Source organism: Calypte anna, chromosome 3 (assembly GCF_003957555.1).
Source record: "Calypte anna isolate BGI_N300 chromosome 3, bCalAnn1_v1.p, whole genome shotgun sequence".
NCBI lineage: Eukaryota > Metazoa > Chordata > Aves > Apodiformes > Trochilidae > Calypte > Calypte anna.
Window position 1 is genome coordinate 20,867,851 of NC_044246.1, and position 16,860 is coordinate 20,884,710.

The 16,860-nt window shown below is 40.1% G+C and overlaps 1 protein-coding gene across 2 annotated transcripts in view; it reads right to left on the reverse strand.

Moving 5' to 3' along the window:
* The window catches only part of EML4 (EMAP like 4), a 155,434-nt gene that overhangs the window by 80,017 nt on the left and 58,557 nt on the right, over positions 1–16,860 (reverse strand). Inside the window, exon 1 of one of the 2 annotated variants that reach the window (XM_030447724.1) lies at positions 12,849–13,052. The exons of the other annotated variant lie outside the window; for it this stretch is intronic. Coding sequence (XP_030303584.1) covers positions 12,849–12,915 — 67 coding nt within the window. The 5' untranslated portion in view covers positions 12,916–13,052. Of the gene's footprint in view, positions 1–12,848; positions 13,053–16,860 lie in introns of those variants that run through there. 2 annotated transcript variants of the gene reach the window in all.

A 16,860-nucleotide genomic window follows, 5' to 3' on the forward strand; every position in this document is an offset into this window, starting at 1 on the left:
CCTTGCAACTTGCTCAACAGCAATCCCAGTCACCCCAAGCTCTTTTTAATATCTGATGCCACCTTGTCACAGTAAGAGAAAGACAGGGGCAAAGAGCATCTTTCCTAACACACATGCTTGGAATGTCAGATGGCAACAAAGGCGACAGCTGCAATGAACTGCTCTACTCTAAGTTAGAGACATTAAAAGTAGCACTTTAGCACACATTTATTAGTATTCCTTTATTAAAAGCGTTACATGTTGTGCTAAGAGTGTTAGAACACTGAGAAAATAAAATTTTAATTTAGAAGTTACAAATTAATAACTTTTCCAAGCATTAAATGACGCAGGTTAAAAAGTCAGTGCCTGGAGCTCTTTTCCTCTATCTTCCCCCATGCCCAAACTGATCTAGTTAAAATTTTCTAAGAAAACAACTTTCCAGATGCTGAAGAAAAATGAGTTCTCTGAGGCCTCCCTCTTCACCAAGGGCTCTCCCACTGCTTGTCTCTCCACACCACGGGCAGATGGCACCCGAGCTGCTCCATGGAGAAACTCAATAGGCTGCAGCTTTGCAGGATGATGGCAAAGCCAGACACTGCCTGGGGCCACAGGGTGGACAAAGCAGGGCACAAGGAGCAGGAAGCATCCTGCACTCCTCTCAAGGTCACACAGCAAAAGACCCTGCATGTTCTGCCTAAGCTGAAACATCAGAGACTGGTGAGGAAAAGTGCTGAGCTCTCACAGGCTCCTTACACCAGCAGCAATCAGGCTTTTGAAGTGTACAGGGCTGTCCTATCTACAGGTTTTGACAATCAAGTTTTCAAGTTTCAAATTGGGCAATTACTTAATGAGAAAATTGGGTAATTAGCAAAGCTTTTGACCTTAATGTCTTTTAAACTTCACTTTTAATCTGCTAAATGTAACCTTCATCCCACACAGCATAAAGGTTAATTAACACTTGCGGGCTACTGAGGCACTACCATTAGCTGTAGCAAATTCAACCTCAAAATTCTTGCATTTCTTTGAAAAGAAGACTAAAAGCCTCCACATAAAATTAGAGAGCCACACAAAAGAAAATTAAGGCAATTCAAAACACTGAGCAACTGTTTTCTTAGGCAGAATTGTTTTTCAAGTACTGACTCACTTGGGGCAAACTATAATCAAGAAATTAAAGGCTATATTTTAATACTTGTGTGCTCCAGAAGATTAAATATAGGCTTGAAGGACTACCCTAGTTCTGGCTTCTATGTTCAGTCTTTGACTTCCCACTCTTTACACTTGCCTTTAACCATATTTCATTACTGCATAAGTCTACAGAAGAGAGCAGCATTAAATGTCACTTATCTGCTCAACATAATGCATGGTAATTACAACCATATTTCAAAACAAACAAAGTTCAGCAAATGTTAGAGACAGCTTACCAAGAAACAATGGTTCGTTTGAAACACTCAGGTTTTCCAGGATAATTTTGCAAACTCATTTATACAGATAGGTAGCCACCAGTTATTTGCTGCATCCCCTCTCTCTCCCTTGTGGCACGGTTTTTTAACTGCTCTTGTCAGAGAAGCATCTGGATATTTCTGGTACCTTGTTGTGGTTTGTTTGGTTTTTGTGGGTTTTTCTGTTTTGGCTTGGGTTGGGTTTTTTTTTGTTTTTTCAGAATTTAAGCCTAGTTTTACATGGGTTCTCTCTGATTTTCCAAGCTATATTTGCAACACAGTTTTTTCAGTAACGTGCAAAAAAAATCCAGTTTGCAAAGTATTTAATCTTTAGATTGCAACAATGCAGAGGAAATCCAACATTCTCCATAACTGCAGTGCATCTCCTAAGCTGGGAAACATTTAAATTAAATAGTCCAAACATACTTTCAATCTCAAATTTACAGAAACCTTAAATATTGCTTAGTAAGGCAACAAACTTACCCGAGGTTTTGTTTGGGGTGTGATTTAACAAGTACATTTTTTTGTTCCTACTCATTAAGCTTGCTATATTCTCATGAATTCCAGGCTATAATTTCAGCAGCAAAATCAGATAACATCAGGCAAAGTAACATACCCTCTTCTTTTATGGATACAATTTATTCTGTACCATACAATGTTTTACTCTTCTCAACTCCTGAAACACAAACGATCTCCAGCTTCTGTTATCTAGCAATCAAATTATACATTATCTCTGTAAATAAAATTGCTAGAACATTTCTGAAATTTGTTGTACTGGCTGCTTCATTGTGCTGCTCTTTTTGCCTTCCCCCAGGACTCATAAATAACCATCTAATTTGTAACATGAAAAGTATCACTGTATGTTTCTTTGATCTCACTCTACGCTATTCAAAGGCACTGTCATAAACGCCACTATGCAAAACTCCATCAAGGGAGGAAAAATACAGAGTTCTGGCCCATTTTACTACATTCTTTTCCCAAAGAAATATGTTCATATCCATACTTATGAATCTGGGTTGTATAGGCTATACAGCTGCCAGTGGTTGCTTGTGTTTCACAGGCAATAGGATGTTATCTTGTAGATTTAGTATTGTGTTTATGCACATGAATAGTCTCCTATTGGAATGACAGACATGCATATAAAATATCAGTGTTAGGGTACCACCTTGTCGAGGAGATTTACTTTTTCATACTGATATTAAACACACAGCTGATACTGATATCATACACAAAGCTTTCCTGAAGGGAAAGCTGCCCAAGACTGTCCTTTGCAGTGTCATTTCAGGCTCAAAACTCACCCTTACAGTGCAGTGCACCCTTTCTGTTCCTCGGGACTCCCCTAAATTTATTGCGAACCTCTTGTGAGTTCTCACCAGGGCAGGATGCTGCTCTCTTCCCATGGGACAGAGCCCTTGCCCTTTCCCAGGGAGGCTGGCAGCTCTCCACAGACTACTCACCCACTGCAATCTGGTTTCATGGTCCTAGCAGGCTTTTTTTTTGTCCTCAGAAATGTGATTACACCAGAGGAGGAGAGAGGCACCAGGGCTGGTATACACAGCAGGGTATTTGATGGCTCTTATCTCTCCAAGTCACGGGACACAGTGATTTCAGATAAAGGTAAAACCTATCTGGAAAGAGACTTAGCAACTCATTGCCTTAAATTAGTTTTCTGGTGTTTCAGGTATAGGAATCCCTGCCCCTTATTCACAGCCATGTGGCCACTGCTTTACTACCTCTCAGTATCAGAGCCCATCCAGTAAAATGCCAGCTTTCTCTCCAACAAGCTAAAGTGACCTTGAAAAGTTACTGTCTGTCTTTGAATTTTCTTATCCAAAACATAAGGATTACAATACACTCCCTCCCTCATAAAAAATAAGCTTTATTAAGAGCCAAGCCTCCTGGAAAGAGGACTAATTCTAGTGCTTCTGTCATGACCACCCACCACTGCTGAGACACTGACACAGCAGCCCCAAGGCAACTGCTTGTGCTGGCACGTCCATCATGCCACATCCCAGGGGACAGCATCTCCTGCAGAAGGCACCCTTTATCCCAGCTCTGCACTGAAAAATTTACACTCCCATTGCAGCAAGGAATACCATCTCACAGTGGTAAAACCCCTTCTGGGTCTTTTTGGCAGGACCAGACAAAAGGTTTGCTTTTGATATTTTTTAGAGTTCATTGCTTGGGGAGAGAGTAAATCTCTCTCATCACAAGCCAGATCCAACACAACACATCCAACAGTAGCAGTCAAAATCCCACTTTTATTTATGTCCTGAACTTCTGCAGCTGCTTGCAGCTTTGATACTTGAGGACACCTCTACAGCAGCTAATGCTTACTTCACGTGGAATCAACAGCAGTTTAACTGGGGCTCTTTTTTCTTCTGTGTAGAAAAGAACAATATCTCCATACAGACACTGCTAAGCTATTTGTACATTTTCAAGGATAAAGTACAAGCTGCCTGACTCCCACGAAGCCAACCTGTAAGGAGGTATCTGCAACTACTTATTGCACATTAGTCACAATCTCCATTTCAATTACTACAGAGGAGCAACTATTGAGAAATAAAGGGAATATTTGCACATTGTGTATAACAGAAAACACCAGAGAGGAAGCAGAAATATCTATACTGGTGTCAGTCAACAGCCACCCTTAAAAAGGTGGAACCAAGAATAAACACAGTTAAAAAAATGACCAGTTTTTTAGTTAAGCTCCTTTTGGTTTATGTTAGCAGTCAGACAGCCCCAGCAGAGCTTTGAAGCTAACACCGATAAACAAGGTGTGGGTGGAAAGCATTGCTCACACCTTTCCTGCTGCTGTGGCTGCTGCAGCTGCCTGACAAGACACTTGACTACCTGGTCATCCATTCTGCAACATGCTGCCTCTGAGCAGCTGCAGAAATATTTTACATTAGCATTTATTACTTTGCAAAGGAAGACACTCTTTTAAACCACTCAGACCACAGACCTACCATCATGTGTTGCCATGTTTTCCTTTGTGAGGACACTACCAGCAATGTTTCCACAAATGCTCTATAAACAAATGAGGTAACTGTGAAATAAAACTGATGAATTCAAAAAGAGAAAGAAATCCTGAACAGTCCTGATACAGTTCTGAATGTATATTTTAGAAACTTAATAGTTAGGCTGTTTCCACGGAAATGAATATGTAAAAATGAAGCCAGCTTCAATGATAACTTCAGTTTCTAGTCCTGGCCTAAAGTGGAAAACTCCACTGGAAAGGGAGAAATTAAGCCTCATCTTTAGGCTAAGCCACAAAGCAAGCAAACACAAGCACATGGAAACAGTATTATGTGATGCTAGAACTTCTCAAGAGAAAAATCAAACACTGAACAGAACATTTTGCATGATACAGACAGGCTAAGACCTTGTAAAGTTTCGCCTTGAACATATTTTATGTTCAAGTCCTACAAAAAAATTGAAGTGTCTTAATAGTTATTGATAAATCATAAGAAACCATGCTGAATGCACGCATGGAATTTGCCTGCACAGGGAAAGCATCAGCTTTTCATGGGGATAGCTTTCCCATCCTCTCAGAGGATCCTTTAGAACAAAACCATATATTTCTTATGTGAAATGAAATGTTTGCCAGTTTTGTAAACACAAAAGCGATTACTTTCTATCAAACTTGCTTAAATACATCACATTTTGTATCATAATCAGATTATTTTTTTCATGGATGGAGCCGCTGAAGTGGAAAAGATCTTCAGATTTTTTCTCCCACTATTTGCTACAAAGAAACAGCTTTTACATAAAGAAAACATCCCTAGAAATAGCAAGGGAGACAGAACTGCTGATAGATGTGTCTCATAGCAGAGGTCAAGTACCATGACTACTTGATAGAGAACCAAGAATTAAATCGGGTTGGGCTCAGTAACAGCAGTGTCACTAACCACGAACAAGCTGCTTTTTTTTTTTTTCCCCCATTTTCTCCCTTCTTCTCCCAGATCAAGGCATTTCATTAATCAGGAGCTGACATCAATCAAAGCCTCCTCAGAAAGAGGAATCTTACAAATTAAAAAAAAAAAAAAAAAAAGCAAGAATCTTTTGTTGCATCCGTACTCTGGCACTGATGTTACTGGATGAGCCTCTACATTGCCACTGAACCTGCCACTGCCACGTTGGCCACACTTCCTCACAGAACTACCTCAGAGCTCTTTGCTTAAGATACACTGGGCATCACTTCCAGCATTTTATAACACATTAGGAATGGCACTGCAAGATGAAGTCTTCCTGGAAAGGAAGTTTACAGTTTCATACAAATATACTTCAAACCAACAAAGTGAAAAATACAATTGAAAGAGTTATATATTACAGGTTCCCAGAGTTTGCCATTTAGTTCTCTTCCCTTTTTAAAATTCCTGGAGATTTCTGTAAATTTGTTAACTGTGGGAGGAACAATCTAAAGCCAAAAAAGTAATACTTATTCTGAAAGCAGCCATCATCTTAAACCACAGATTTATCCAGTTTATTCCTTTAATGCTTATATTTTAATTCCACATGCACTTATTAAGCATTAACTGTACTAATTCAGCTACTTATATGTATAAATGAGATGTGCAGGTGCATTCTATTTCTACATAATATTTCCAGCCAAAATAACAAGTTTGTTCATGCATGATAAGGATCCTGCACCCCACCAGAAGACACAAATAACAACAAACTGGTTTATGCATTTTCAGCATCTCCTAACCTTTCTTTATTATATAAATTTTATTTTATTTATAGCATTAGCAGAGAGAATTAAAATTGAGCTAGTACGTGCATGTTCTTTGACCTACAGCCTGGGGTATGGCCATGTAAATTATCAGGGAGAGAGCCAAAGGAGGAGTTAACAGCATCACAGCTTCCATGTAGCTACTGCTCAAGCATATGCTCTTACTCAAGAGTAAATGCCAGGCTGTTTAACCTACTAATCCACATTTACTAACCAACTGTGTCAACATGCTGTAAGTTCCCACCTTCACTTGGCCCTCTACAACTCATACTGAAGTCCACACTCTAACTAGGTGTGACCAACCTTTGCAACCTGCAATTTGCATAGCAAAAACTCCTGGAACAAGAATGCTACATGGGGTATCAACCCATAGGTGGAAAGGATGAGGGACCCTGCCTCAAAGGCATCACTGCTCTGGTGTGTCAGATGCAGGGCTAGGAGCACAGTTTTGGAGCTCCTGCCAAACTCCTGTCCAACAGCCCTCAGGACCACTTCACCACCAGCTGTGTAATGTAATCCTGATATAGAAACTGTGATCAGTATAAACCACTCAGGAGTCAGCAGCCACTTCCAGCTCCAAGTTTTGTCCTTTTATCATCTGAAAAAAACCAATACCCAAAGCCCCTTATTGCTCATCAGAGTGTGACACTTAAGCCATTGAGCAAATGGGTAAAAACAACGGTGGGAAACAGCATGGGAAAACCTGAAGGACCAACAGTCAGCTTCTTGTGGAAACAAAGGCTCTGTTTGATGCATGTCACGGGTATCAGAAATCTAACTGTAGGTATTTTCATGGTTTTAAATGCTTCTGAAGAGCATCACAGGCAAACAAGGGATGGCAAACCCCAGCAAAATGCATGCCTTTTTAGAGCATACAAAAAACCAAAAAAAAGGAGCTAGGAAAGAAGAGCAAAAGCAGAAGACATGGTACCTAAATACTACCTGTTCTTATGATGCATCAGAGCATCTTCTCATCACACAATAAATGATGGTCACTACTGACTGTAATATCTGGTCATTCCTGCTCTTTCACCAGTTAGAGGGTGGGTTCTGTATGTCCAATGGTTTTCTGTGTTTCTTTACAGGTTCTGCTCTCAGAGCTGCTCTGGCTCACTGAAGAAGGAGCAGGATGGAGAAACCCTTTGGATCTGCATGCTGAAAAAGGGACATTGTCAATGCCACCACTTTTCTGATTAGTTTTCTTTTTTTGTGTGAAGCAGACGTCTGCTGTAAGGTTCATAAAGATACTTCCTTAGGTTTCTTAATTTGAGTATTACTCAAAATTTGAGAGCAACAACTTAGTGATGAGAAAATCTCTGCAGTTTGAACCTTTTAATCTGACCTTTAATGATGAGTTGACAGTACCTTTCATATTTCACCCATGTTGATGCTTCAGCAACTCTGAGTGTGGCTTGCAGTTATTTCACCTTGCAATTACTTTCTGAGATTGCTAAGAAAACACTGTTACACTGCACAAGTCATCATTATTTTCTCAATCCCTTTTTGATGGCTAATACATACTGCTGGTACTGTTAGAAGTGAGATGAGTCTCAAACAAGCAAAGCAGAAGGAACATTACCAAAAAACATAACCACCTTTTTGAAAGTCAACTATCAAGTTAAAGAAATGAGACTTTTCCACTGAGTCAGAGTATGTACTAATGTTCTAAACAGTGCAAGATTAAAACCCTGATGGACCTTTATGATATAAATTTGTAATTTTATGTTGTATCTACATAGCACTGCTACTGCAGTGCACTAGTGCAGTTTTTACACATGCTATAGTGTAATAATGAGGATTTTTACCAATGTACCAGATGAACTTTTTTTGTTTCTCAGTCAAGAAGATTTTTTATCAAAAGATTTTTAGTGAGATGTGTACATCAAAATATTTACAGCACATCTGCAGTCAGCAATGTCCATAGTCAAATACTGTATCAAATCCTGAGAGAGGGATTTCCACAGCTCTGTTCAATGCCACCACATCAGACTGTCCTGTGCACAGCCCAGTCAGACCAGGCACATCCCTTCTCTTGGTTACCTGGAAAGGGGGTAGTATCCAAAGAGAAAATGGCACTTGACCATGAATTTAACAATACGAAGACTAAAAACAGCCCATCTAGCTTACAGCTCACTTCATTAAGCATAGGCATATTCATTAAGCATAAGCATCAGCTTAGTCCAATTGTGCGTATAATTAGTATAAACATTCAATAAATCTTCATTTAACTCTGCCAAATTAGTCCAAGGTGTTAAGTAAAACTAAATTAACCTGGTAAAGAAGAAGAGCTTAAAATCCAGGATACATTACTCTGCAAATTCTAGTCGACTTAACATCTAGATAAGAGGCAGCAATGGTATTTTAACAAACTATGAGATGAGATTACACCTCCTAGATGAAGATGTCAAGCTGTGCCAGTAAAGAGTGGTGGCTGTCATAATTTCCTTCTATAGAGTACAGAATAATAAGCAAAGAAGCACCCAAAAAGATGGTATTAACCTATTTGACACTACGTTCAGAAAGCTCCATTTTCAGGCATTTGAGCCCTTTAATGGGCATGTCTACAAAAACATAACCCTTTGCATTCATTGTCTGGTGACCGCAGCTCCTCCTGCTAAGGACCACTTTGCCCTTCTGATGGACAATCAATACCAAGCAGAAAATTTTCCCAAAATACAGCCTAAAATTTTAAACTACAATAACCTCAGGGAGAAGGAGTCTCAGCTCTTGTGGAACAGCTGGGTTGCATTTCAGTATTTCTAGAAAATAACACACTCTGCCTCCTTCACCTAGGAAACGCACTGCAGTTTTTTAAGTGAGATACTGTCATTTTGGGGTTTTTTCCTAGAAAACAATAAAACAAGTAGAGAGAACTATTAACATACATATAGCCTAAGACTGGAAAAAACTGTTCTAATATAGCTTTTAATCCTTTAAATCTCCTCACTGATATAACTTCCTGATAGCAAAAATAGTTAAATAAATCTTGGGCCACCCAGTGTGCCTGATCTTCATTCCCCACTGCAAATGGCTGCTCACTGAATGCCGAATCCTCCTCTCCTTTGTAAAAATACATCAACTGAAGGGAGGGACACTTGCTCCAGGTCTGATACTTTTAGGACATTAAATGATAACATGGATTTTTTACTTGACAATTAGTCAGAAAAAGAATTTAAAGTAGTTTTAAAACTAGCTATGACAGTACTGACCGTCACACCATCACTTGTATCAAATACACTGAAACCTACAGCAAATTGAATTTCTAACCAAACACTGAATACTGTAACATTTTAGATGGATCAACTAAGAGGACAGGGGTTTTTTTCAGACTGTTTTTAGTTTATTTATGTTTTATATTTTATTAAGTAATAAGGCACTGATGTGGAGTTGGATATTTATTTTCATTAATATTGGCAGCACCTAGAGTAAGTCTAGTTCAAAAGTTTTCAATGCACTTAAAGCAAAGTTGTCTCATTTCAAAAGGCTTCACAGCATCAATACAAAAGCTGTATCTGTGGCTGGCCAAGACTATAGGAAAAACACTATTTAGGGAGATGCAATCCCCTGAAGTAGGCTGATAGTTGCCTTATCTATCTGGTACCTAACTATTTTAGGTAAAATCTCAAGCTGAAAGTCGGACTTCTATGTCAAATCTGCCTATTTTTGCCAACATAATAGAGACTAGAAAGAAAATGCCCTTGTAACATCTTCAAGTCAAGTTCCACGTGTTAGATGCTAATTCAAGGTAAGTTCTACTTCTCCACAAGAGCCTGGACAGGGAAGCAAGGCAGGGGCAACACCATCACTCCCTGCCAGCAAGGCAAAGGGCAAAGCCTCTGCTGGCCAAGGTGCCCTGCAAGGCAAAAGCTTGCAGAACCACCACAACATCACCACCTTTACCATCAACACCTCCAGCACCCGTCAACTGTGAAACAGCACAGAAGCAAACCAGTCTTAACATTACAGATTAATGTATCCAAACCAATTTAAGAGTCTGAAAGCATTAACATTCACAAGTTTGGGGATGTCAGTGTGTTTGAGTTTTCTTCATTTATAAATACTGTGTAAAAATGCTAAGCATAATTGGAGGCAAATATTTAGTATAGAAGCATTCAAAACTAATGTATCGTTTGCAGGTAAATGTTTTCTTTCATCAAATGGAAGGTTTCTCTACTGATCTGTATCATTTAAGTTAAACTTCTAAGATAGCCAAGATCTTCCTGCAGGGACACGTAATTACAAACTTTTGTTTTAGCTTTAGTTATAAAAGGCTAATTAAACACAAGAAGAAGAAAAGATGTCATCCCTAGTGACATCAAGCAAGCTTTTTTAAAAATGTGATTAAACTGCTCTCATTAAGCACCACTGATATCCCATCTGTTAAAAGGGAGTGCTGAATTAAGAACTTATTTTTTGCTTTGGCAATAAATGAGTAATTGGACATATGTACAATGACACGTGCACAAAACAATAACAACTGAAGGTAGAGAAATTCCTATAGAAAAGGATATCACTATAGGATACATGTTTAAAAAAAATAATCTGCCCAAACCTCACCTGAAATACCTTACTGTTAGTATAAAAACCTAATCTCCTTCAAATAAAAAAAGAACAGACATGCATGACAAAAAAACCTAAAAACCCACAAAAAACCACACACACACACACAAAAAGCCAATTAGCATTCTCTCTACAGCTTAATCTTAGACTTCTTCCCATTTATTAGCACTGCAGAACTGCTAAAAGCTCTTAAGGCAAGGAGCTCTTGAGAATGAGGTTAAAATTTCACCTGAACAAAGCACTTGTTGATTCTCCCTAATACCAGTTTCTTATCACTGTATGTTTACTTGCCAGTCAATACACATTCCTCAGCAAATTTAATATGAAGGTACATGAGGTTAAATGCTATAAACAGGAATCAAGCTTTAAATCAGTTGAACATATTAAGAGTACCCATAGCCATGTTTTCTTTTCACAACAAATGCTGTCTCTTATTTAGCAAAATCCTCACTGTTGTACCACGATTTTTAGTTAGAATTACTTCTGAAGCATAAGAAAAAAATTAAGAGCAGAAGACATTCATTCAGAAAAAATACTTCTTGAATCTTATTATGCTGGATATCTAAATAAATCTTGAAGGTAAATGCATCATGCCACACTCACTTCTGAAATTCAAGATATGCCTCAAACTCAAGTCTGAGACACTGCTACATTTTTACAATCACAGAAACTCTTGCTAGAAGCCATTAAAGTCAACAGAAACGTGTTAACATAAACCTATACTTACCAGTAACAAAGTTGCAAGTTATAGCCATAAACTTGCTCTTTTAATTTTTGTTTTGAAGATAAGCAATTAAACATTAGCTTTTCTTTTATACCATCAAAATCCTTGCAAGCCTGCAAAAGACTGTATGAAACACTCGTAATTTTAAGATTTCCAATCTATCTTCCCTCTTTCCTGAGGGTTGCAACATCTTGAATTCTAAACTGAATGCTTTGAATTCTGAAGCCGATAAAGTACAGTACATTGCTCACCCTAAGAAAGTACACTCTAGCAAGGTCATTCCTATCTCCCACTAAATACACATGGAAATCCATGCAGAAAACACCTGTGCTTTTTTGAAACAAACCTTCCTGTTAACCATCATATTTTAGGTCAGAAGTGTGAGTTTTTCTATGAAAGATGCTGTATTTGTAGCAAAAACACAAGGCATGAATCAGCAAACAAAAAAGAGCTCCCCAGTGAGTTTTGTTTCAATTGCAATAACACACTTCTCCACCATTTATATAATACATTCTATGTCTGATCTGATCTGTGGGTGGGAGTTATTTGGTTGGTTGGTCTTTTTAAGACTTAGCTCATATATACTTTTTGTTGATCCAGCTGGCATGCTGGAATTAATTACACAATTTACACTCTGGAGAGGCTGGTTTGATAGCAGCTGTTTAAAAGAAAGGAAATACACGTTGGAATATTTCATTTTTACTACGATACTAGTAAAAATAAAGTAGGGAAATAAACTGAAGGGCAAACGCATGTTTTACATACACACACAGACACACACAGAGTAGAGCCGAGGCCGCAGCAGACGCAGTTATAAACCACTAACTTTGAACGAGCCTTTGCTGCCGCCTGCCTGAGGGGCCTGTGCTCCCCTTGCTTCTCTCCTCCGTAAAGCCTAAAACTGAAAGGTCGAAATGAAAGACGAGACCCACAAAACGCTCTTTCCTGAGGGCTGCAAAGGGTCTCTTGCCCTCCCAGTTTAAGGGCCACACCGGAACGTCTGGCAGGACCATAGGAGCGACTACTCCCCAAGCCTTCTGCCCAGCAAGTACTGTGTTTCTATCTTTCTGTCACCTTCCTTGCTACCAGCATACATCAGAATTCTACTCGTTTTTTTTTTTCTTTAATATTCTCAAGGTTAGGATGCTGCACGCCACCACAGCCTCCCAGTACACACACCCAGCCGGCTGCTAACGGGGTGCTGAGTTACTGAACTGCCAAATAAGCATTTATACCCCGGCATTTACTTTACAGATTTCCCTTTCCCCCCCCCCCCCCCAGGGAAGGGAACTGCTGACCACACAGAGCAGACGCTCGTTTTCAGAGAGCCCCAGGAGCTGCGCTGCTCCGCAGCCGGGGTAGCGTGGCGGTGCGTGGCCTCCCCACCCGGGGCAGGCGGGCGCTACATTACCCGTGCAAAAGTTGACAAGCGCCGAGGGGTCGCAGGCTGCGGCCAGGCAGGGCAAGCGGTCCTCCATTCCTCTCACCGCCAGCAATCCCAATCCGGCCTCTCCGTGGCCCCCACCGCGGGTCAAAGAGAAGCCCCGCAGCTCGGCATGCCGCGGGCTCCGAGAAGATCCTCCCGGGTGAGAGCGAGGTGCTGCGGGCAGCCGGTCCCCGCTGCCTCTCCACGCAGCCCCGGCTGGAGCGAGAGGCTGTGGAGGGGGTGGGAGAGGGACAGAAGTCGGAGGCTGCCGAAGGGAGTGGCCAAGCCTCCGACGTCAGCCATGCTCTCGCTGGGCGCCGGCAGTGCGGGAGCACGGCTGCCCCTCGACCCCCGCCACCACGGTGGGAATGGCCGAGGTGCCTTTTCTCGAGGGAAAGCAGAGCTGGCTGATGTGCTTCCAAGAAGGAAACTGGCTGCTGTGGGCACACCGACAGGGTCTCGCAGCCTTCCTACCTGAAATCACAGCCACGGGGCTGTGACACGGGGCACCCCGCCATCCCCATCTCCGGTCGGACTGCACCACAAGGTACTTCTAACACTGAGACATTAACGATAAAAAGCCAACAGCAAGCAGTTTCTCCTCCGTCTGAGCGTAAAGAGACACCACAACTGACTAACGGGGAAAAAAATTATACATTTGGTAGATTCAGATAAGCTGTTAATGTTTTAAAGCGTGTTTGCCAGTGTGTCAAACGCCACAGGTCTAATGTTAGTCAAAGCACAGCATGATACGAAAAGTTCACACGGGGGGCAGGGGAAGAAAGAAGGGGTGGCTGTTTGTTTAGTATTTTATTCGAATATTTTTCATATGACATCTTTCTAGACGAAAAAGCAATGACATCACTGGCAATATATTCATATCTATTATATTAAAATGAAGCAAAATATCGTGGTTTAAAAGCAGCAGCTTTGCAAAGCTATCATTCTGCTCAGCAGAAGGGAACTCATATTACAAATGCATTACAATCTACTTAGCATGATCATGATTTCGTCTGTCTTGCAAGATGAAGCACAGCCAGATGAGAACTAATGAATGCAACATGTGTTCATTCTTTTGGTAGCCGTGCCTGGAGCCAATTGGCAGAATGACTACAGCAAGATAAATGTCAAAACAAAACTATTTGTGAATATGTACTGCATATATTTGCCTCTTTTCCCTGTCATATTTCACATAGTTTATTATTTTCAAGCTTTCCAAGCACATTGAATAACTGGGTTAAAGTTTTGATTTCCAGACAACAGCAGGATAGTGAAAAAAGATTAAGTGGGGGAAGTCCACATCTCCATTCAAAAAACAAGTGCTTTTTTCCACCCTCACAAACAGCTGATAAGAAGGTTCATAGTAACACATATAGTCAAGATAACACACAATATGTTATGTATGCTTTCCCCAGAATTATCAGTATACATAATTCCAACAGTATCTTCATTTTCCAACAGCTCTTGACACAGTGGAGGAATTGAGCTCTGCAGTGATTTTAAAAAGAGAGAGGCAGTCAGCTAAACATGGCTCTGCAGTATAAAGCTATAGCTAGACAACTACTGCCATTAATGAAAAGAAAGGACTAAGAAACTGAAAGATCAAAGATGAAAAGGGTAAAAGGTAAGGCACACAACTGAGGAAAGGGCCCTAACTAAAGCCAACAGCTTCAATGCAGCCATGGCACCTCGAAGAAACTAATTCTAACTTGTCCCAGCCTACATCACATCATCAGCTTAAACTGTCTTCATTGCAGGATGAAATTGTAAATTTCATCTTGAGTGGGCTGGACTCACAGAATTATTTAACATGCACAGACACACATTTTGGTATCCCTCCAAAGTCAGTATTCTTCCTAATACAACTATGAAAACTTGAAAGAAAACGCAAGCAAAAATCCTCCATGAGGCCAAATGGACATTGTATGTGCTGGTAAAGACCAGCAGAGAGAGCAGAAGAGGCACAGTCTGTCATTTTAAGAGGCCATTAGTGCTTCAGACATGACAGACTACGTAACTGGCAGAAAGAATCCTATGTAGCTCAAATTAATAAATTTTTTTCTGTCTTCTTTTTGCAGTAAGACACTGTTTAAAAAAAAAAAAAAAAAAAAAAAAAAAAAAAGTTAGAATCTCCTACTGTACTAAAAGGATATGAAATATTGATGTTTCCAGATATCCAAGACTCTGATTTTTAGCTCTAAAAAGAATGAATTTTCTTAGCACAGAAAAAAAAAATTGCTTTAGGGAAGTATTTTAAACAGAGCTTAATGCTTGTTAAATCATGAGCTTTCAGGGTGAGGCAGAAGGAAACACAGTAAATGTTAGAGCACCTTTAAAATGAATCTCTGAATGCTAATGCTTGAAATTAAATTTCAGATGGCCCACTGTATACAGCTCACCCTTAAACTGGCAGAAGTAGTCTCAATCTACCCGTGGCTTGTTCCATCCTGGGCTGAAAACTGGGATGCAAATTCCTTGGTTTGCCTTAAAATCTCTCCTGAAAGCCTTAATTCCTCATTATGATTTTTTACTCTTCTAGTTCTGGCCCATACCTGTCCTCTTAAGCAATCTCACTTGCCATTAACAGCTATCTGCCTCTTAACCTTTTCAGGCTTAGAAACCATCTGAGGCTCCTCTTCCCAGCTGTTATTTAACATGAGTGGTGGGGGACAAGGAGGTATTCCTCTTGAGTATTTTACATAAGCAAAAATGATGAAGCAAGTACTTAAAATATGGCACAGACCAAAACGACACACCTACATTGCAGGCAAGTAACCTTTGCCTAGGTAGAAACATCTCAGAACATTTGTGGTGCAAAGTACAATTTTACACCATGAGAAAAAAACAACTCTTTTCAATCTAGCATGATAAGACCAGTTAAAGATTAGGAATAGAGCCCTGCACATTGCACAAATACAGACTGTTGTTTGTTTGCTTGTCTCTAACATACAGATGTTTAGGAACATCACACATCTGGTAACAACAGAGGATGTCTCAGAGCAGCAGCATCAGTCAGGTTACAAACCTATGAAAATAGTCATTTTATTTAGACACACTTCAGGTTTTCATACGTCTTAAAACACTCCATCAGTTTTCTCCAGAGGTAAGAAAAGAGCCAAAGTGATGACTCAAAATAGTTCATGTCTTTCACTTAAAGAGGAGGAAGCAGGAGGTCCCCTGGCCCACACACCAACAATTGTCTTCCAGTGACCCAGATCCAACTGAGGGTACTGCGGATGCCCCTGCCAAAGCCACAACACCCCCAGCAGCACAGATAGCCAAACAGACACCTTCTCCCCAGGACACCTTTAGTCTTTAAAAATCATAGTGGAAGATTATTGACAAGTGATCCTGCTACCATGAAAACAGCAGCATGGAATTTGGAAACAAAGTCTAAGCTTGTTTTCACAGAACAAAGGTCTCTTCATCTTCTTCAAATTTCGTGGAGCTGCTGTATGGAAATCACTTTATCTTCCCTTTAAAAGATTACTAGAAACTCCCCCTCCCTACCTGTCCTTCAGAAAACCTGTAGCTTTAACTGTACCTGAACAAAACAGTGATAACTGTACTGAGCCGAGTTGAATGACATTCTTGCTGTTGAGCTGCAAGAGGGCAGCACTAGTTAATAGTCTTTCTTTATATGTATAAAAGTAATTGTGTTTCCACTGGCAAACAATCCTTCAATTATTTTGCTTTCTTCTTTCTGAAAAGAAACTGCAGCAATGTTTCAGTTGGCAATTAACCTTTTTGTCCAAACAGTATCACCTTTCAGCAGCTGCATGCATCTCATGTTTACCCCATGGAAAAGAGAGAATAACAATGAGTTCTTTAAAATTACCCAATTCCTAAAGACTTGAAGCCTTTTATTCTTTTTTCCTTAGGAGGGTGGTGGGGGGAAGCTCTTTCTGAAGTGAACATACTGCTTTAAAACCATGTTTTATCTGCAATTGTCTAACTAGCGCAACAGATCAAAACCATCTCATCAAATGAGATAAAA